Source organism: Bombus impatiens, unplaced genomic scaffold, assembly GCF_000188095.3.
Source record: "Bombus impatiens unplaced genomic scaffold, BIMP_2.2 scf_1183, whole genome shotgun sequence".
Classification (NCBI taxonomy): Eukaryota; Metazoa; Arthropoda; class Insecta; order Hymenoptera; family Apidae; genus Bombus; species Bombus impatiens.
This window is the reverse complement of record NT_177602.1, coordinates 167549-190079: the sequence shown is the minus strand read 5'-3', so window position 1 is coordinate 190079 and position 22531 is coordinate 167549. Positions and strand designations below refer to the sequence as shown.

Genomic DNA, 22531 nt, shown 5'->3' with positions numbered 1-22531 from the left:
AAAAATGCGCAGACCAAACGAAGATATATTGCCACATTATTACGAATATAATGAAAGTTTAACATTATTTACGAGCTATATATATCGTGAATTGATTGGGAATTGTTCTAAAAAACTTAACTTCTTTCATTTGCCTGCTATATTTCATTGTAAAAAAAATGTTATACAATTCAATGTGCTTAAACACGAAACTTACTTAAAGCAATATGATGATAACTATTGTGCTATTCAAGGCACGTTTAATTAATATTACAGCATAATTACAATCACTATTATTATACTTATACCTATTGTGTTCCATGATCTTCACAATTTTTTTTTTTTTTATTTGAATAACTTGATACGTTCCAGAGTAAAATCGAGAAAAATTATAAAAATTATATTTTTTTACACACGTGTAATTTTGTTACAGTTGTTATTCTTTACTGTTTATGTAGTTTTGTTACTGTCATGTAACTTTTGTTTCAATTATATGAATTTTGATTTACGTAATGTTACAGCTTCATTGTTTAAATTTTCGCACAATATTAGATGCATCGTTATGTTAATATTATATTGACTCAAATATTCGTAATCAAAAACAAACGAATGTGAAATCTTTAATTATAAATGCTAATTTACAAATGGTGTATATCCATACATATATGTATGCATGTATACTAGTGTATAATTATACACACATATTTGCATGGCCATACAAGTACACATCATAAATCATAAATTCTTAATAAAATATTAAATTCTGATTACTATACTTTTCTAATTATAGCACTGATTCATTGCAAATTTTGGCAATCAGCGAAAATAACCAAACAGTGCCTCTATACTTTGCGTAAATGTAAACACAGATTGTTCCTATTCTTTATTCGCATAATTAGTTTTTTGTCTAATGACACTGATATCTGTATATTTCAAAACCGACTGAAATAAATTATTTAATCCTTCAATCATTTATTTAATACTGTTAATTATAGAATATATTGACAAACATACACTTATATGACAAACATATACTTCACATGTGTATTAAACATACATACATATTTCACAAATTATACATATATTTTCTGACTTTAAATTAATAATTTACTATAACATTAATTATAATCAAATTTTAAAATGTAGGTTGTTGATAATTTAACAAAAGAGTAGCCAAAACTTTATCGGGTATTTTTTCTAATTGGGTTCTCATTCGTACCGCTAATTTGTTTGATTGTTTCAAGTACATAGCAGAATGATGTAATGCAATTGTATAAGGAATAGGACACCAGCTTTGTTTAACAATTCCCCTAACAAGCGCTGTTATATAACTTTCTATTAAAGATGTATCTTCCTCAAGGGGATAAAGATATTCTTTTAACGGAATAACTAATTGTTCTAATGGTAATCTAACATATCGAAGCAAACCTACATGTTCCGACCATAACAATTTTCTATAATGAACATCGTGCCTTTGCGCAATTGGTACCAATAAGGTCATTGAAAAACCATAATCACCATAGGAAGTTGAACAAAAATGTTCACACATCGCAGTAAACAAATCGGTAAAAGAACTAAGTCCTGGCAAATCTATTGTAAAATTAAGCTTCTTGTAATTATCTTTTAATAAAGTTGTCACGGCTCTAGTAAGTAAAGCAGAAACATCGTTACTTAAATACAGCGTCTCGCACAGGTATATAAGTACCAATCTACTAAATCTCAAACTTTGTGACAATTTTTCAACCAAATCTGGTAGTACTAATTCTAAACTCAATACGGCTAAGATGACAGCTTTATCATCATCGTTACATGCATTATTATTTCTACATTTTGTATAAATATGTACAATAGGTAAATAAAGCCAATCTTTAGGCATTGCCGCTTGATCCCATTTACCGTCTAATTCTATATACCGTTCGTATAAACCAGATATATCACGACTTAAATTCAATTTAATATCTCCAATATTTGAATTCAGATTTAATTTCTCTAATTCATTCGTTACTATCTCCAAATTTAATTTTTCCTTTGCTAGTGAAACTGTAAGCATCTTCTTTACATCGGATGGACAATCGGCAGGTAAAGATGACACGAGTTTAATAGCAATTTTCCAAATAGTGTCCATTGTTTTATTATCTAATTTATCCTTAACAAAAGTGGTTGCATTTACTATAGCAACTAAAAAAGACAATTCAGATCTTGTATACCATGATTTCTCTAAACACCAATCTGTTGTTTCTAATCTTCTCAAATACCTATAGACTTGTGGAAGACTAAGTACTGCCTGAATTTCTTCTATGAAAGAATGATCAATGAATACATTTAAAGCTGTTGCAAGGAAGGGCATACAAGATTGGTGAGATACAATATGTTGCACTTGTCCTTCATAGGTTAATACTCCCAGATGAGGCAAAGCAGAAGGCTCACGCTCAAGAGCTAAAGAACAATCGCTTAACAAATTTGAAGTAGAACTGCAAAAATTAAAACGTTGAAAATTATTATAAATAATATTAATATAATGTAATTTTAAAAATGTTTAGCATCTACTTACTTAAGTTTAGAAAATACTTGCGATCGAGATATGTTCAATGTTTTAATCGCAGTACTATCACTAACTGCTAATAACGTTTCTGCGATAAGTTTCGTATTTCCCCACTGCGAGAATAGTTTTTTATGTATAATATATTTTACGTTTAATATATGATTACAATTATTTTATATACATATATGGTTATTAAATATACGTATAATATAATATTTATTCATATATTTGTAGTATATTATACTTCAAATTAACATACCGTGAAATTACTTAAGGATAGTAGCTGTGTACTCCATTTGGACAGTAAGACCGATATATTTGCTTTTAGCGACGTCAAGCAACTTGCAACAGCAATTAAAGCTGCTGCATATTCACAAGATAATTCAGATGCGCTTTGAATATCGTGATTACTCAACAGAAGCTGTAACTGTGACACAAGAAATAATTGTGCTCCAGTTAAACTATCCATGGCTTCTTCATGCAATAACAATGTTCTCCACAAACGTAAATTTTCGATGATAAGATTATAACTTCCCTTCCTATTAAAAAATTATGATTTATATATGTTATATACATTACAAAATTTTTTCTTATTTGTATTAAATTATAATAAACAATTACCCTGCATCACAACTGGCGTATGATATAATGCGTTGCATAATTTTAAGACTATTTAATTTTTTGGCAACAGATTTTCCTCCATAACAAAGTAAGATACGACAGAATCTAACTGCAGCCACTACTGGTACACCATACACATTATTTATATTATCTGTCATTGCTATAAATATAAAAAATATACTAATTCATTAGTATATACACATTATTTAAACATAAAATATATATATATATACACATATATATATTATAGTATCTCGCAAATTATAATATAGTATCACACAAATATACGAACCCAATGCATTTGTAGACAAAGGCATAAAATGCTCAATTATTGTTTCCAATAGATTTGGAGAATTTGTCATTTTTAAGACAGTAATGGGCGAATGTCTTACAAGTCTAATTAGAATTTCTAATGCACAAGTTACAGCAACAGGTGGTGGTCGTATTTTATTCAAAATGTAGCTATAAATAATTTCAATTATCTTTTTAATAAAAGTTTTCGTAGCATTTGCATAAATAGAATTATTAAAAGTACCTAATTCTTAATAGTATGTCAGTTCTTAATAAGGCAGCAATTGCATCTAGTTGCACTAATTCATGATCTTTTAAATTGCTTATATCATCGACATCAGTTTTTGGTGTTGCTAAAACAGGTTCTTTATAATTTCGGAAACCATATAGTCTGTCCAAACAGACTTCGTCCGCTTCGCTATATAAGAAAGCTCTTAGTGCTTGTAAAGTTGCTGTGATCACAGCTACTGAGGTTTCATCCAAAGAAAATCTTAATAGTAATAGAAGATTTTTCTGACTTAATGCAGTCAATGGTGCAGGTTGTAATGCTTTATCATACCAACCCTTGCGACTTTTTTCTATAATATTTGCTAATGTTGTAAGAGCTGTACAGCGTTGCTGTTGTGCCGATGAGCGACTCAGTTGCAATAATTCTTGTAAAGAATAACCAGGACGTTCGGGTTCCTCTCCATGATGATGGAGACCTTTTTCAATAGGTACATTGTCGTCTTTGTACGCTAATAATACACCTATTAAAAAAAGTTTATTTGTATATCTATAATAGATTCTCTCTTATATACATTAGCATTTGGATATTTACCATTAAAGTCAAAACGAGCATTGTATGGTTCATCTGGAATAGGTTCATCTTTCTTTTCAGGTATATTTTCCATCCATTTTAATTTTTCAGGCTCGAGAGAATCCATATGCACCCAACCCTTCTCTTTAGCTTGTTGCAACAATTCTTTTGAAGGTTTGGGTATATCTTGTTCTAATTCATCTATCTGCATTGGTACGACATCATTATTCTGGACTAAATCTTCATGATCTTTATTAGGAATTTCTTCTGCAACTAACTTTTCTGCATTTACAGATTTTTCATTTTGATCTTGAACTTTGCCATTTGATGTTTTATTGTCTTCTGAAGCTTTATTTACTTTTTGTTTTTTATTCCTTCTATTTTTTAAAAATTGTATCAATTCTGGCTTTAAAGTCATCTCAAGTTTACTTTTTTCTTTAAGGATATCCTCTTGAGTCATTTGGCTTAATCGTTCCAAATTTTCTGTATGTATTTCATTTGCCCATGATCCTTCTACAATAACACTACTATCTGTATTACATAAAGGTCCAATCTTTTCAGATTTTTCTATTTTATTTCTAACAATGCTTTTAGGAGAAATGTCATGCAAAAATAAACTTCCATTTTTATCATTTTTCTGAAAAAGTAATAAAATTTAAACATTTGAATGTATTTTTCAAATATTTCCATTATATCTGTTGTTACAATAAAAATATGTGATTACCATGTATTTAGACACGAAGACTTCAGGAAAACCATTATTGGAACAAAGAAATTCCTTTTTATCAAATTCATACTTGCATGTATCATATTTCTTTTCAATGATATTTCCTAATATTATCGATGAAGATGCTATTTGCATATTATGAACAAAATTCTTCAATCCAGGGTTGAGATTTTTCCCAGCTTCTTCTTTAATCGCAGGATTTATAACATCACCACTACTTTGAGAAGTAGATACCCTGTCACGATTTCTTAATCTTTTTGATTCAGAAAATTTTGATCTTATTTTGTTAGAATTTGTTTGACTGTTAGTAGCTACAGCAGAACTAGTATTTAAAAATGTTTCAGATCTTCTTAAATTAATCACTTTGGCTGATGGTTGTTGCTTATTTCTTAAAAATTCTTCTTGCATACGAAACAATTCTTCTTCGCTATCACTTGGTTTAGGTCGTTTCATAACTGGACTGTCGTCCATTGTTTTAAAATTTATTTAAAACCTTAAAAGTTGTAATTTTTATATTAAATTATCAAGTATTTTTAGGTTATTCTAACCTAAATATCATCGATAGTTTTATTAATTACAATATTTAATTGCTTAATATATCTTATATTGTGAATTTATTTCATCCTCATCTACAGGATTTTAAGAATTATATATTTTTTTTTATTAAATTATTATTTATAAATATATTTTAATAAAAAGTTCTTTTATTTTAGTTGGATAACCTAGAAACACGAAGTATAATAAACAAGTATTCACAGAATGATACGATACACAGTTATATACAGGTTAGGTTAGTATACACAGGTATACATATGTGCATATAACATATATTTTGTGAATTTTGCTTTTCTCGCGAGATCTTTTGAACTTATATTTTTAGAAAGGAACACAAACTACAATGTAAAAGTAATATGTGTAAAAGTAATATAAATACTTACAATAGGGTTACAATTAAAATTATAGAAACTTTATTCTAGAAATATCTTAATGCTAAAACACGTTTCTATATACCTATTCTTTTCTTATGCTTTTATATAAATACATAATATGTATATTTCATGATTGTGTTGATGGATATGTAGGAGCAGTATACTACTGCAGAAAATTATTAATATCTAAAGAATATGTGAACAAGCAAGAGAAACGCTATAAATGTTAATATATGTTGTTATTATTAATATTTCAGTCATAGTACAAAGTCTCTGAGCACAAAAAGTTCAAATAATTATTCTATAGAAACATTAAAAATTGCATTAAATTGTTCTGTGTAGGATGTTAAGTTAAAAATAAATTTATATATCTTTTTAATTCGTTTGTAAACAGCATCATAATTTTATATTTGAGAAACTGTATCTTATATGTCCTTTTATATTAACTCACTGACTTATCACAATGAAATTAATCTTATACATAATTATTATGTATTTATATCAATTGTAGTAAATTACATTTTTTATTTTTAAAATGATGATAAGCCAGTGAGTTAACAAAGATATGAAAATAAAACTTACAAACAAATCAATGACAAAAATGTTAAACCTAATATTAAAGTGTAAGTATCTCTGACGCTCGAGACTCTAATAAACGTTCCATTGAACTAACATCTTTACACCAGCCATCAAGTCGTTGAACCATTCCAGCTATTTGTGTACGATCTAATACGCGAGGCTGTACCCATGTCATGTTTACTGTTCCTGCCACTTGATCAATAGCACCACGAACTAAACCTTGAGCTAGAGCTTTCATTACTAATAATTCTACTTCACCGAGAGGCAAACGAGTTTCTTGAGAAATTTCCGCAAATGTTAATTGCCTATGACAAAAGAAGTTTATTTAATACAGATTGTTTTACATTATCTGGTTCCTTAGTACTTTTACAATAAGCAATATACAAACCTATTATTAGCTTGCCTTTTGAAAGTCATTTCCATGAGGCATAAAAGAGATATTTTTTGTCTCAACTTTAACTCCTGTGCAGCTAAATCAGCAACTTTGCTCCATTGTGGCTTTAATTTTTCAAGTGCAACAATGTCACCAGCATTGAAAGCTTGTAATAAATCAACTAACCAAGAGTTTGGAGTACCTTTCAAGGATTGTAAAACTGGATGAGCTAACAATTCTCCAAGATTATAGACTCCTTCACCTAAAAGTGCAGCCAATCCAAGGAAAAATGCATGCTGCTCCTGTTCTTGTCTACTTAGATTATTTAAATCAATACAACCCAAGTATCTGGAATATGAAAATAAGTTCAAATAACATGTATGGATTACTTTTGTCATAATAAAAATGACCATTGCTCCAGATTATAAGTATAATAGTACCTTAAAGCAGTACGATAATATTCAGCATGTTTCCCCTGAAGACGATAAAGGCGACTCGCTAATAAATAAAATCTACCATGAACTGTTGTAACACCATCAGCATTATCCAATATAGCCTCTACTTCCTCTATAATTTGTTTTGCTTGTTCTTGATTATTTAACTTTTCAAGCAAGATCTGTCCTGTGAGAACTTTACACAAAGCAACTGCCTCATTATTGCTTTTAACTTTAGATTCTGTTTTTTCCAAGAATTTAATTGCTTCTTGTTTATCTTGAAACTGTTGTATTACATATGCTAATATCTCTACCAATGATAAAGGATTTATCCTAAATAAAAATAGGAGAATAGTATTACAACACAATGATAATCTGAATTACTATGTAAGTGGAATAAGTAAGGTTATGAATTAATATTTCGAAAAAAATACGTATATAATATACTTACTTGTTTTCAAAAGTAGATAAAAAGTTTATATATAACTGTACTAATTTATCTCCCTTCTGAAGCGCTGGATTTTTAACAAATGTTTCTAATTTAAGTGTCAATTGATGCCAAAGCCTGCAAGTCACCGGACGATGAAATTTAGGTAAACATTTTTCTATTGAAACATGCATGTAATGCAGAATATTTTACAAAATATACCTTTTATTGTATAATTCTTCGAGTTGCGCCCATTCTGTAGCCAATTCTTTGTCTGCAACATTTTGATTTTGACTTAAATATGTATTAACATCTTTTGGTGCCACGGATACCGCCATCTTTAATAACAATGACTAAAGCCGAATCAGTATAATGAATGAGGTTGTTCGTTGTTCAGCACTCATTCTGAGAAAGAATAATATAATATTTTATACAATATTTTATTAAAACCGTATGCATTTTATTTTATGATACTTAAAAATATATAATAAGATTTTTCATTGAAAAACATTTATAATTTGTTACAATAAACATGGAATTAAAATGAATGCGACACATGAATATAAATTTATTATTTTTATGAAAGACGTAAAGTAATTAAAATGCTGTATGTTTTGTTAAAAATTCGAATTTATATAATTTTACTATTCTTTAGTTCACAGTGGCAAAATATAAAATTTATGTTGTAATTATTTATTTGAGTTCTTGTAAAGTATACTTATATTATTTATAATTGTATACAAATAATTAAATCATTTTTACGTCGAATGATTAGACTTTTAATTTATAATACGCACCAGTACTGCATACTAAACTGTGTTGAAAGTTTATGCTGCAGCAGCAATGCAATACAACCTTTAAGCTTATAATTTATTCAAACCAAATGTGAAAAATTATTGGAAAATTGATAAAATATAGTATCCAATAAAAATAATTAGTATTAAAGTAATTCAAATCACAGCGAAATATTAATTTTTTTAAATACAGATTCATTGATTTATTTGATACATAACATTCGATATAGAGTTCAAGAATCGTAACTATGGTTATCATACTTATGTGATGTGAATTAAAACGAAGAGTGACATATTATGTATGTATTATAGCATCAATATTGTGAATGTAAATATGCGACAGATAGCTATGCAGAAGTATCTGCATGGCAAGTTATCTTTAAAAAATTATTTGTCAACGGAATTATGATTCACAATTCATGTTGACATAAAAAAAAACATACTTTTGTGTTGTTAGTTTTATAGTTTCAAGATAGTTAGAGTCGAATAAACTTATGTATGTAGCTTACGAAAATAGTGGTTGATATAATTACATACAAATATATAAATATTCAACATGTTGAGTATGAAGAGGATTTTAACCGTATTTGCTCTGTTATTATCATTTGATCTTCATCAAGTTATTCCTTTTCAAACTCTATCATTTTCTCCTATTGTTATTGTGGCAGAATATAAGAAAGAATATCAATATGTCATAAACACTACTGTTGAATATGTGTTTTTATATCCTGTTAATAATGTAAGTATGAATAATTTTATATATGTAAGTTAATGTCATGATATTTTACCATAGTTTTCATGTATTATTTACTTGTAGGTAACTGCAAGAATAGTAGTTGAAAGTAATGCTACTACCGATCTACCTCTTATAGTGGTTGTTCGTCAAAAAAGAGAAATCCTATCATGGCAAATCCCCCTTGTAGTTCAAAGCGCATATTTTGATGATTTAGCATATAATAAAACAAGTCAAACTTTGTGTTCAACCAATTATAATCAAAGTAGACTAGAAGAGGAAGAAGAATTTATTACTGTTAGTTTGTCCACTGCTAATTATCAAAATATTTCATTTAAACTTAACATGACAAGACAGTACGATTTTTATATAAGGTATGTAATTATGTTTGGATCGTTATTGTAATAAAAAAGAAAAATTAGTAATTGTTTCATGTTTCCATTCTATGCCAGTCCTGGAGAAGAAAGAGTAGTAGAAATTTCACCATCCCAACCTATTTATTATGGTTATACTTTCCCAAGGCAAGCGGAAAGTTCTTCTGTGATCATTCGTGTTAGTTCTGATAGTGATATTTGTATGACAGTTTCAATACAAAATACAACAGTAAGTATAAGTTTTTATAATTTGTAAAATCGTATTATTATTAGTTCATATCTTCTTTTTTAGTGTCCTGTGTTTGATTTAGAGAGGAATATTCAATTTTCTGGTTATTGGCAAACTGTAAATCGACAAGGCGGTATAACTGTGCCAGTAAATATATTTTTGACTATAATATAATTTTAAATATACCTTTCATGATAGATAACGAAATAACATGTCTAATCTAATATATTTTAGAAACAAGAATATCCATTGGGCTTTTTTGTGGTACTTGTAGTAAAAGGTGATGATACAGATTGTTATGGAGCTCCTAGTATGATTCCTGTACGGAATAAACGCATTAATTTAGCAATAAATGCTAGTATTACCAAACGAGATTATGTTATTGCTTCAGGAGTAGTAGTATTTATTATTTTTAGTTTCTGTATAGCCTATGTTGTAAGCATTGTGATATCAAAAATTAGAAGGGAAAGAAAAATTAAACAAGAGATATTACATCAAGAATCAGAGCAAATTCGTGAACCTATACCAAGCCCATCAACGGTAGAAGAGGTATCGCGATATACTAATTAAGAAATAAAAGAAATTTTTCTCATCACTTACATTAATTATGTTACAGTCTATTCCACACCGATCAATATCCATAGAAGATGATTCTTCACTGGATGAAGATGATATCGACTTAATGGAAGATGCTTTTTGTGATAAAGAAATAATACGAACAAAACTTGTGCTTTCCGTTTGCGATTTGGCTCGTAAAGATCCAAAGATTCTTAGACATAAATCTCGATTATATTTATATTATTTGATAACAGTTGCTATTTTTTATACTTTACCTGCGGTACAGCTGTTAATTACGTACCAACATGTACTACATGTTACTGGCAATCAAGATATGTGTTATTACAATTTTTTATGTGCTCATCCATTTTTATCACTGTCAGATCTCAATCATGTATTTTCAAATATCGGATACGTCATGTTGGGTTTTCTATTTATATTTTTAACATCTTCTCGAGAACATGATGAATTTGAAAGAGAAAAAAATAAATGTTATGGCATACCACAACATTATGGATTATTTTATGCAATGGGCACTGCGCTCATTATGGAAGGAATACTCTCAGGAAGTTATCACGTATGTCCAAATCGAAGTAACTTTCAATTCGGTAAGACAAAAATTAAATTTTATACATTTTTTTTATAGTATTAATGACAAATATTATATTATCTATTTAGATACGAGTTTTATGTACATCATAACAGTGCTATGTATGATCAAGATTTATCACAATCGTCATCCTGATATAAATGCCCGAGCATCAGTTACATTTGCAATGTTAGCATTCATCATCTTCATAGGATTGTTGGGAGTCTTATATGGTTCAATATACTTTTGGGTTCTGTTTACTATCGTACATTTGCTCACTTGTCTTTATATGACTATTCAAATTTACTACATGGGGCGATGGAAAGTTAGAACGTTATTGATAAGAGTAATACAGGTAATTTTAGGCATTTGGTATTTGAATCTAATATTTTTCATTTTACCTTGATTCAGTTACTTCTACTAGGCACAGTTTATCATTGATTTTATAATTTTCTAGATTAGTAAACATGATGCCCGTTCTGGAATTAGATATTTCTTTCGGCCTTTATATATGGGACGTTTTATTATACTTATTGTAGGAAATTTGTGGAACGTTGCTCTCGCAGTACTTGGGAATATGCACAGCGAGAAAAATTTCGCAACGTTTCTGTTGGCTGTATTAATGTCTAATTTAATTTTATATACTTTTTTTTATATTGTTATGAAGGTATGTACATATACACGAATAATTATACTTATGTAGTTTGTCTACATATTATGAATTAATTTACTTTGTGATATTCCAGGTTTGTCACAAAGAACGAATTCTACTTCAACCAGCGATTTATATTGTGTTATCAATCGCGTTTTGGGGCGCCGCTTTATATTTTTTTATACACAATTCTATCTCGTGGGAGCTAACCCCAGCACAATCGCGCAATTATAATAAACCCTGCATACTCCTAAACTTTTTTGATAGTCATGACATTTGGCATTTTTTGTCAGCTTTAGCAATGTTTTTTTCATTTATGGTATTGCTTACTCTAGATGATGATCTAATTGATGTGCATCGAAGTCAGATTTCAGTCTTTTAAGGACAATGACACGAACGAAGAGAGTATCGAGAATTTTTATGTCTCAAACGATATGACTGCATGTAATATATGTACATTTGAACTTGGTATCAATGAATTAAAAATAGTATAAAATATATATATGTATAATTATTTAGCAACTATTTTGTATTAAATGTCTTATTTCTGTTAAACATTCAGGTTCATAAAATTTTTTATTATCTACCTCTTTATTCGCATTAAATTGTTCCTAAAGATCAAAGAATTTTTTATATTTCGTATCACACACGATTGGAAAAATAGTACTTCGTACTTTAAAAATTACCCATCGATCTGTTTTCCTTTTTTCGACGGAAATGGGAAATATCGATGTACACATTAGTCATTCGGTAAAAGTAAACGCAATGAACAAACTTTTTTCTAAAAAAAATACACATACATACATGCATATACATATAAATAAATAAACACATATATATTACTTATTTATTTATTTATATATATGTATGTACGCATATGTGCAATATAATTTCTATATTCATGAATACACTCATTATAAACAAAGGGCACGTTTTGCCATGGTTTAGGAGACGGCAGTGATACTGTCTGACACTCGATAGCATCACCATTGAACTTGAATAAGACACGAGTTCGATTACTTTCTATCATCAAGTAACGCTATCGATAGAAACAATTATTAACTTTCCAAAAATTATACTACTCCCGTACAATTTGCTATTAACAAGAATAACGAGTATCTGTACAATTAATTCTAAGATGTAGAACTACATACACCAGGTACGCAGATAGACAAGAGATTTTTCTTAATTTAGAAAAACATTAGGACGAAGCACTTGAATCATTGTGGTGTTCCTGTGTGGTCGTTTCTATCTGTAATAAAGTTCTTTGCAATTCTGCACGTTCTGCTGGTTGTAATCTGTGCGCAATTTCTAAAATTGCATTTAATCTCACTTCTGGACAAGTTTCAAGGGCCTCTTTGACTCGAGAAACGATTGCGTCTTGTCTTACACAAGTGATGTTACGGGAAACAACACTATTTTCATCTTGACGTTGATTCTCCAACCAATTCGTTGCAGCTTCATCTTGATCCCACAGATAAGATTCTGTGGCACCTTTGTCTTCTATAAACCATCTACGCAACATTGCACCGACTTGTCTAACGTCCAAAGTGTGTTGGGTTGATAGAATTTCCTTCTTTATTTCATCCTCCAAAAGTCTTCTTCTAAGTCGCCAATAAAGCAGTCTGCGTGCTTTTTTCCATGGAATAATATCATGAATGGTATTTTTCTCAAACATTCTCTCTGGTGTATCATGAAGATCCGCGAAGTGAACTGCTACTTGCCGATACATAGGTTCTAAAAGTTGTTCTCTCTTACGAATTTGGCTTTCAATGTCTGTTCGTTCTTCAGCTGAATTTGCATTGGCTAGATTTTCCTAAAACGATGATTGATATCATAATGTGTCCCACACACGACCTACTATTTATAAAATGTAAAAGATTATAAGGAAACAAAATTAGTTTCTTACTTTAAGCTTCTGTATTACTGAATCAACCCTATGCATAGCTTTAATTATGTCTTTAGCTCTAAACTTGATTTCTACTATTCCACCAGGTTCTAAAACTCCACCTCTGCTTGTATTGTCAGCAAACATTTCCATGTAGCGAGGATTTATCGTTGGATCAACGACAGCCCAAGCACCACCTCTTAGTTCTCCATTTGGTGGAATATATACAAATATTGGTTTGGTATATTCTCGTAAGCCATCCACAATATAAGCACCGAATTTGATAATTTGCTCGTACATGTCTAGAAAAGATATAACGTTAGTAATTCATTCAATAGGTAAGAATGAAATTTTAGTAATTATTAAAAATCAATAAAAACCTTTCATTCCACCAGAAAATCCTCTCCAATTAGCAAAAATTAAAAGTGGAAGCTCTTCTTTTCCAAAGTCTTTGATAGCTTGAGCAGTTTTGTATGCACTGTCAGGGAACCATACTTGTCCTGCCTGAGATATCGTTTTAGCTTCTGAATCGAGATTAGCAGGATCAGCAGGTAAGTGCAACTCAACGGTTCTTGTTTCTACTGCAATAACACCGCAAGGTATTCCGCCTAATCTTGCTCGTCCAGTTACTACAGTTTGAGCCCAAGGCCTCATGATTTCCTGTAAGTAATATTAATAGTATAGAAATGTTCGAGTCATTTTATTAAACTAAATTAACATGTAATATTAATCTAAAATATAAAATATACCTGCCAAGAGCCACGATCGAAGAATCCACTTTCCCAATAATTTGTACCATTTTGTATTCTACCTTCGAGCATGAATCTCGGGTCATATGCTGCTTTTGTAGGAACATACATGATTTCTCTGTCGACTGGATCAGGAAATGGTGCTGATAATATAGGAAGGGGTGCACCCTTAAATTTGGGACAGTAGCTTAACCATCTTAAAGCAGTGGCAACACCCTCTAGGTCCCTTACGTTTGTTGCATGTGATACCCCATTATTATGCATAATTTGTATACCACCTAACTGATTATTACTAGCGTATACTTCACGGCCTAACACAGTATTCAGTGCTTTGTAACCAGTTAAAATGATGTGAGAATTTTCTATTTGGATGACCCTTTGTCCAAGACGTACTAGGTAAGCGCCAATACCAATCGCTCTACAAGATACAATGGAAATCGTAACGATTTCGTCATAGGCTTTCGATGTTTCTCCGGCAATCATACCAGCGTATTTTAAATTTTCTACACCAAGACCATCATCTTTACCAATAATATCGGTAATCTTGTAACGAGATTCTCCTTTATCTTCGATCAACGAAGTTTTCACTGAATTAAGCGGTGCTAAACGCGCGTAATCATCTGGTGTTAAATATATATATCTAAATCCTTTCTCCGGTTCATCCTCATCCTCCCAAGCAATTCTGAACAACGCTTTCACTTCCTCTGCTAGACCAATGCGAGCGCCAGAATTTGCAGAGAAATATATTCGAGGAATTCCAAGCTGTCTAGCTCTTTCAGACGCTCTGCAGAACACTAAGTCTTCCTTCGGACCAAAAGAACCAATCAAATGTGTCAAATCGTTTGCTATCAGTATAATGTCTCGACCAGATACTGGATATTCTGGTGTATAAAGTCTTAATCTCCAAGCAACCATACCAACGTTGTTCTCACCAGGGAGTCGTTTTTGTTCCACTAAATTGTCACCCTCTAATACTAATTCCACGCAATCCATCACAGGATTTGGAATAGTTATATTGCATTGTGGCCTTTCTTCTATGTGTTTAATCCACATTTTTTCGGTTTGTTGTCTAAACATGTCTGGTAAATCATATACATACGTTGTGCCAGAACTTTGTGCTTGGAACCGTTTTGCTTGAAGATAATCTTTGGTTAGATATGGCGTAGAAATTGGTAGACCATGCATAGGTCCTGGTCTCCAGGTACCATTTGCCGTCGAAGAAGGATAAGATTCGAAACGAATGATACCAGTCTTTGGATCGGTTGCCTCCATATAAAGATGCAAATCTATGCTATATCCGCTATCGTTGGCAATGCACAAACGTAAAATAGACGTTGGCTTCCCTGGTGCTGGCCGAATCGTCATTTTAATCTCAGCCTGACGTACTCGTAATTTCCATAATCTCGGGCCATACCTCAGTACCATACTGGTCACGCTTTCTTCTATTCTTACTGGATCCATAATAACTGTGGGTACGAAATTTAGAAAGATATGATTGCATTCCGTACGCTTAGCAAGCGGATGCGAGAACGCGACTTCTAATTCATCCATAGCCTCTAATAGTACACGTTCACCTTCGTTGTGAAGATAATCGAAACTAGCCTCCTTCGTGATAAGATCAGAGTGTCTTATAATGGAACGAATGAAGAAACGATAATCCGTGACTTGTTGTCCTTTGGCAACCTTAGCCCGGCCAAGGTAGAGATGCATTTTTTGATTCGAGGTTGGCAGAGCTTCAAGATCGTAAGTTCTCATTCTGTTTAATTCCAATTGGAAAGCACAACCAGGCTCGAGATGCCGATAAATTTTATCTTCAACAAAACCATCTCTTTGACGGTATGTAAAGAATTTTGGGAATTGTCTTTTCTTTAAAACAGTGAAAGTGATCCTTCGTATGTCTCGTGAGATTAATTCCTCTTTGTTCGCGGCGCACCAATCTCCAAAGAGTTTCGCCATCGTAACATCATCGTGATTTTCTTTCTCTTGGACGGCAATGCTCAAAATATGTACCGGTTCTGCAGATCGTTCACCCATTTCCGCTGTACCAGTATTTTCCGCAGTGCTTAAAGATACGTTTATGGACGTGCTGTGTCTCGATTCGCTTGCAGCTGCGTCTACTGCCTCTGCTAAAACTTTGGCTGAAGTTGAGGTAATCGAAGACAGATCCTCTAGGAGGTCGAAAACTTCGTCGGAATATCGGGTGAATTGATCCATGTCTTGGAAAGCTGCCATAGCCCCGACTCTGTGATTAACCGAAGATTGGTTTTGTATGTTAGGATGATTGTTAGGCAGCAAAAATTGGAAATGTACAAGCGGTACTTCACCAGACAATTCCAGATGTTGCACGCAAGTCAACTCATAACTAATATAAGATCTGCGAACATAAACCTCCAAAGCAGCATTGCAAACTGTACGATTGGAATGGTAGAAGAAGTCATGTAAAATATCGAAAATAGATGTTTCGGAAAGGATAAGTTTCTCTAAGTTTTCTGGATGGAAATCATGGCCGTACATGTCTACCGCTGACAAGAATATAGATTCCATTTGGTTGTGTCTTAACTCGTAAGCAGGTTGGTGAGCAGCGATTAGAATTTGTCTCGCACGTAACGCGACACGACTATGCTCTGTACGATTCAGGCTCGTTAGTTCCGTCAGCGTGCTCGATAACTCGTCCGTAAGACCAGGTTCATTCGCCCAGAGATGATCTATGAGCATAGTTACCAAAACGTTCTTCTTCGTGACTTGGTTATGGCTGAAAATCATAGCTGTTATTGTTGCTACATCGTCTTTGTACTCGTCGATTAAAGCAGAAACACATTTATCGTAATGTCCTTGTTGGAACTGGCTTTCAACGGTGTAATATTGTCGAAGTAGTTCGTGAACAGCGGTCTTCATTCTTCCACGTATTCCGTTCCTATATCTTTGTACCAGTTGCACTATAGCTTCGGTAGTTAAAAAGAAGACGTCGCGTTCAGATCGCTTGGAAAGACTTGCTGCATGTCCATCGATCACAGCAGCAATTTGTTGACTAGGAAATTGAGCTAAAACAGAAGTTATGTTTCTTTCGTACAGCGACATCAATTTCCTGATTTTTTTCTCTACGGAAATCGGAATTCTTCCTGATATCGTCGCGATCACTTCTTGAAGTTCAAGCAATGGTAAGCTAGGGTCACGAAGGGAATTCATGAATTTCTCAAGAAGTTCTCGTACTCGAGGTACGTGGTACGGATCTGGTAAACAATATCCTCCGAGAGTGTTTTCTAAAGCTGTTCTGTATTCAGCATGAAGATGATTCAATTTTTCAGAAATTGCTGGAGCTACAGTTTCCGGGAATTTACCAGTGTACTCCTGAGCTTTTGTTACCAGAGATGGATCGTCCAATTCTAATCGAGCAATCAACGTACCGGCCTCGAGAATGGCACCTGGTCTTTTAACATAAAAAACGCTACCAGCTTCGCTCGCTGTTATTGTCATTACCATTTTCATGACTTCAATTTCTGCGTATGCTTGTCCAGCGTCCACGTGACCACCATCGTCGACTAGATAGCTGATTAGTTTGCCAGCTGATGGTGACCTCAATAAAGAAGGATCGTTGTCCTTTTCGAAGATGCAGGTTTGGTTTCCAATGATGATCCTGTAACGATCGACTTCCTCCCTCATGTAAGTCGTGAAACTTGCACCATCCAAAGAAAGCAATAATCCTCCATCCGATAGTCGGTGTAGTTCTACTTCTTTATAGGAACCGTTCATAACAAGAAAATAACTATTAGGGCCTGACTTAGCAGTCTGTATTTTATATTTGTATCCGTCGTTAATGAGTTCAACCTAAAAAAATTTTTGTTAAATTTATAATATTCGTAAGCAAGTATTTATACACAAATTGACGATATAAAAATCAACTTACATCGATAACATTATCTAAATCATTGCTGGCTTGTATTTGTCCTTTCTCCAACGCTGTTTGAAATCCAGAAAAAGCGGCAGTGATTGTTCTATCAGCGATATGAAGCGCACCGCACGTTATGGCTAATAATACATCTGGTTTGTCACTTCTAACGCGTTCAGCAATCAACAAATCAAGCCACGCAGTATCTATATTGTTCTGCTGGAAAGATTCAGTTTCTAATAGCGTAATCAAATATTCGACGGTGGTTCTGAAATCACCCCTAATGCTCAATTCTTTCAAAGCTATGACCAAATTTTCTCGAGCCTGGTTACGATCCTCTCCCCAAGAGAAACAATGTCCGAATTGTGAGTCTGCAAATTCATGGAGACCTCCGGAAGCTGCTACCGAGAAGTAACCCCAAACATTCTTCGAGGATCGGAAGTTCAGTTCTTGTACCGTACCAGAACTCGGTTTAAAACCTAATGGAGATATTAAAATTTATTACAGCAGAATTCCTTAATGATCAAGCGCGATCAAATGTAATTTCTTTTATGAAATATAATTTATACCTTCATCAGGATTTTCACTAGTAATTCTCGCAGCTATCACGTGACCCCATGGTTGGGGTTTGTGTCTCGGTTGATCGAAGTCAATGACACTATCTCCCCATGGACTTTCACCATAAAGAAGACGAATATCTTTAATATGATGTAATGGTAGCCCCATAGCAATTTGAAGTTGTGCCGCGGGCAAATTAACATCGGATACCATTTCAGTACACGGATGTTCCACTTGAAGACGCGGATTCAATTCCAAAAAGTAATATCGTCCAGAAGTGTCGTACAGGTATTCGACAGTACCTGCGCTGACATATCCAACCATTTTGGCCAATCTTACAGCAGCCTGTTACAATAAACAATAATGTAAAAAGTACTGTACGGGATGAACACAAATTTTCACAATAATGTCTGTTAATTAATTTATGGTAGAAAAGTGAAATATTTTTGATTCACGAATAGGATCGACAATTACTTTTTCCATCTCTTCAAAGACTTCGGGTTTAGCAACCACAGCAGGCGCTTCTTCAATAATCTTTTGATGTCTTCTCTGAATAGAACAGTCACGACCAAATAACGATATCGCGTTTCCATAATTGTCAGCCAATAATTGAACTTCTAAATGGCGAGCACATTTTGCCAATTTCATAATGAATATCGGAGATCCGGGTATTTCAGTTTGTACCTGCCTAAGAAAATCGTTAAGCATTCTTAATATAAAGTTTCCAACATCTTGTTACATAAATATTCTTTACGTAACGTCTGCAATTTATGTAACGAACCATGTAAAAAATCTTTTAAATTAATTTGACAAATTTCCTTCTTACCTAAACAGTGTGGGCAATTCTTCAGCGTTCTCCACCTTTCTGATACCTTTTCCACCGCCTCCCTCGCTAGCTTTCACCATTATAGGAAAGCCTATTTTGTTAGCTGCTGCCAAGCATTCTTCTACCGTCGAAACGCATCCTTTCTTGAAAAGTTCCGAAGATATTTTGATCTTTTTTCCACTGTACTGTGCCTTTAGTTCCGAACCTGACCAAGGAAGTGTCGGGACATCTGCAGTTTGCGCTACTATACTTGACGCGATTTTATCTCCAAGGGCCCACATTGCTCTCTCGGATGGCCCTGAAAGATAATTACTATTCATTCATTTATTCTTTCAATTCGTAATTTCTTGATATTTCGAATCGCATCTCTTCAAAACCAACTAAGAAGAATATTTCCTCGAATACCCTACTGTGCATAAGTATCTGCATATATTCAAATTATTACGGCTATACTACAATACTTTGATAGTCGTCGTACTTATGCATGGTAGTGTAAGATTACAGAATTTACTTCACAATTTACAGAATAATCTTCAGCTATCTCTTCATCGTCATCCAAAGGATCTTACCAATGAAACACATGTTATTTTTGTGCAGTAATTCTGGCAATTTTGGATTTTCAGAGGCATGACCCCAACCAGCCCATACAGCCTGCACCTGAGTGCGTACAGCGATGTCTACGATCAGCTCGACGTTCGCGTAATTGTTGTTGTTGGTTCCACCTGGCACGGGTACGTACTGATCAGCCATTTTGATATATTCCGCGTTCGCTTTTAGATCTTCCGGAGTGACCATCACGACGAAACGTACGGCGCGTTCGTTCTTGAACATTTCGTACGACCATCGTCGGATCGAACGCATACATTTTACAGCCGCTATTCCGTTGTTGGCGATTAGGACCTGCGATTTGAAAAATTTCATCACTCTATCGATCGTTAACCGTGAAGCGTCATTTAAGCGATGACTAAATATTGACGATAAAATGTTATTGAAGGACTAGTGTGTCATTGGTAACGGCACTTGCAATCTGAGATACACAAATACGTTTAGAAAACAAAAATACATTGGAGTCCAAGGCGAAACTGAGAAACAAAGGAAAATCTATTCAAATCTTAAAACAAATTTACGATCTAGACAAAACTAATTCGTCGGTTCGGTATCGAGCAATAATTATATGGCGAAAGATTGTTAACGCTAGAACTGTAAAACAACCAAACTTTTTATAATACTTTATCTTCTTCTCTTTTTATGTATAACATAATTATAGTCGATAGTCCGATGTTATTAGAAGATAAATCGTTGAAGTTATAATTACGCTTTTCAAAATCGAGGAGATGTAATTTGCATAAAAACATTTAGATCCGAATTAAGACGAATATGACTAACAATTAATAAAGAAAGATATTCCAAGTTAAAGTTGTCACGGTACTATCTTGTTTCGTTCGCGGAAGGAACAATGTGCGTTTCACATTGCTATTACAGTGGAGTATCGCGGAACAGGTATATCTAGCAACCTATGATTCAAGATCATTCAAGGTCGCTCGAGGTCAACTACGAAGGTCGTTTGGCCATTGTTGCGAAACTGTACGGCGACTGCCTTGAGAAATACTGAAGCGGAACGCGACATATCTACGCGTTGAACGACCTCCTTCTGCAATTGCTTTTTTATACTCGACTGCTTTAAGTATCGATTTTATTAAAAAGTTGCGTCTCTTAGTTATAGATTACTATCCTGTGCGCGAATATTTTCTACAAATTAAATCATCTCCTGCTCTATTCGACTCGTTCCTTCTATCCGAAGATGTCGAATATCTTCTCCGTTAAAAAGAAATTACATCTTCCGACAATAAGATCCAATAATAATTCAAATTGTTAGAATGTTAAAAATTGCACAAATTTCTGCAAGATTCACACGCTAAAAAATCGACTGTTGTAGTAGAGATACGTAGTGAAGAATATACGGTACTCGTCGAGAAAACAACGTTACCTTGTTGATAACTTTGGTACCGCCGAAACGATGAACAAACTCCTCGGGTGTGGCAATAGTGAAGTCCTTTTCCTGTAACCGGCTCTGCGTCTGAATCATCACCGTGCCCTGCGACATGCTGGGCCTACAAAATCAAACGGAGCGCGTATTAATTTTCACTAAACAGGTGTTGGCTTCGTTTCATAGCTTCGATTCTCATCTCGAGAAACTCGAAGAATCTGTACCAACTGCTTTAAAATTTGCACACAGACTAGGGTAGCGTGTGATGGTTCTGGGTACAAAAAGCACGGAACGACGAACGTAAAGAATCGTCAGCCAAATTCATTTGCAGGCCGAATAGGCCCAGATGAAAATGAATTATTATTATCGCTAGATTTTATCCATCGTTGTCAGCCATTATGTTTTAAGAAATTCGTTAAGAAAAAAAAAGAAAAAGATAGGGGATAAGATACATCCTCGTTGGAGAAAAATGATCTTCTTTTGTTTGATAGGAATTCTATTATATTCAAAATGTGTACTATATCGAGAAAGAAATGATAGGAACGAAGGGGAGAAAGCGTTAGTGGATAGAAAATCTGGGTGAAAATGATGAAAGTAAACGATAAAAAAGATTTTCACGAGTAAAGAGGGAACCTTTCGTCCGGTACATATTCTGCAATAAACGTCGATCGAACGTTGCGAAGAAAATAACGAGAAACGAAGGAAAGAAAGTGTGACCGGATGAAAAATTGGTTTTAGGTTTTTCCCTTGGTATTTCAAGGTGATTTTTATCATCCATTAGCGGGGAACACGCAAATGACAGCGGAGAAAGTATACGAACCGTTAATTTAAGCGGCTCACGCAATGCCATTCCTACAAGTCTGTAACGCTTTCTGAACCTCCTATGTATCTCGCCTGGATGTACAAAATTGTTTTTATTCATACGACGTGCATTCCTTTTCTTTCTTTGACAAAAAACCAGATTTCAAGAGTAAACGCAGATTCGCGCGATTCTTTTCCAATCCATA

The 22531-nt window shown here is 33.3% G+C and overlaps 4 protein-coding genes across 14 annotated transcripts in view; 1 reads left to right on the top strand and 3 right to left on the bottom strand.

The window, feature by feature from the left end:
• Nucleotides 1-121: 121 nt before the first annotated feature.
• On the bottom strand, nt 122-5565 carry LOC100743644 (RNA polymerase II-associated protein 1). Its single transcript, XM_012391758.3, has 8 exons — nt 4957-5565; nt 4254-4869; nt 3678-4182; nt 3435-3604; nt 3143-3302; nt 2781-3060; nt 2531-2634; nt 122-2450 (listed from the first exon to the last, which is right to left on the bottom strand). The coding sequence occupies exons 1-8, from the start codon at nt 5428-5430 to the stop codon at nt 1115-1117; spliced, it is 3645 nt and encodes a 1214-aa protein (XP_012247181.1). The 5' UTR covers nt 5431-5565; the 3' UTR covers nt 122-1114.
• A 487-nt stretch (nt 5566-6052) lies between these two features.
• Nucleotides 6053-8084, bottom strand: LOC100743955 (26S proteasome non-ATPase regulatory subunit 13). The gene is made up of 5 exons (XM_024371185.2): nt 7924-8084; nt 7726-7839; nt 7281-7607; nt 6856-7188; nt 6053-6772 (listed from the first exon to the last, which is right to left on the bottom strand). The coding sequence occupies exons 1-5, from the start codon at nt 8037-8039 to the stop codon at nt 6505-6507; spliced, it is 1158 nt and encodes a 385-aa protein (XP_024226953.1). The 5' UTR covers nt 8040-8084; the 3' UTR covers nt 6053-6504.
• A 536-nt stretch (nt 8085-8620) lies between these two features.
• LOC100746516 (SID1 transmembrane family member 1) lies at nt 8621-12087 on the top strand. Its single transcript, XM_003493533.4, has 9 exons — nt 8621-9234; nt 9313-9602; nt 9681-9831; nt 9895-9978; nt 10066-10380; nt 10448-10997; nt 11068-11333; nt 11436-11645; nt 11725-12087. Exons 1-9 carry the CDS (start codon nt 9052-9054, stop codon nt 12010-12012), a joined length of 2337 nt encoding a protein of 778 aa, XP_003493581.1. The 5' UTR covers nt 8621-9051; the 3' UTR covers nt 12013-12087.
• Nucleotides 12088-12277: 190 nt separating this feature from the next.
• LOC100743401 (acetyl-CoA carboxylase) overlaps nt 12278-22531 on the bottom strand; it is a 28662-nt gene continuing 18408 nt past the window's right edge. For all 11 annotated transcript variants that reach the window (XM_024371176.2, XM_024371175.2, XM_012391744.3 and 8 more), the window contains 10 exons: nt 21525-21648; nt 20107-20437; nt 19538-19835; nt 19186-19399; nt 18723-19056; nt 18172-18632; nt 14268-18092; nt 13899-14178; nt 13540-13820; nt 12278-13446 (listed from right to left, as the gene is read on the bottom strand). In XM_024371176.2, coding sequence (XP_024226944.1) covers nt 12832-13446; nt 13540-13820; nt 13899-14178; nt 14268-18092; nt 18172-18632; nt 18723-19056; nt 19186-19399; nt 19538-19835; nt 20107-20437; nt 21525-21648 — 6763 coding nt within the window. In that variant the 3' untranslated portion in view covers nt 12278-12831. The remainder of the gene's footprint in view (nt 13447-13539; nt 13821-13898; nt 14179-14267; nt 18093-18171; nt 18633-18722; nt 19057-19185; nt 19400-19537; nt 19836-20106; nt 20438-21524; nt 21649-22531) is intronic.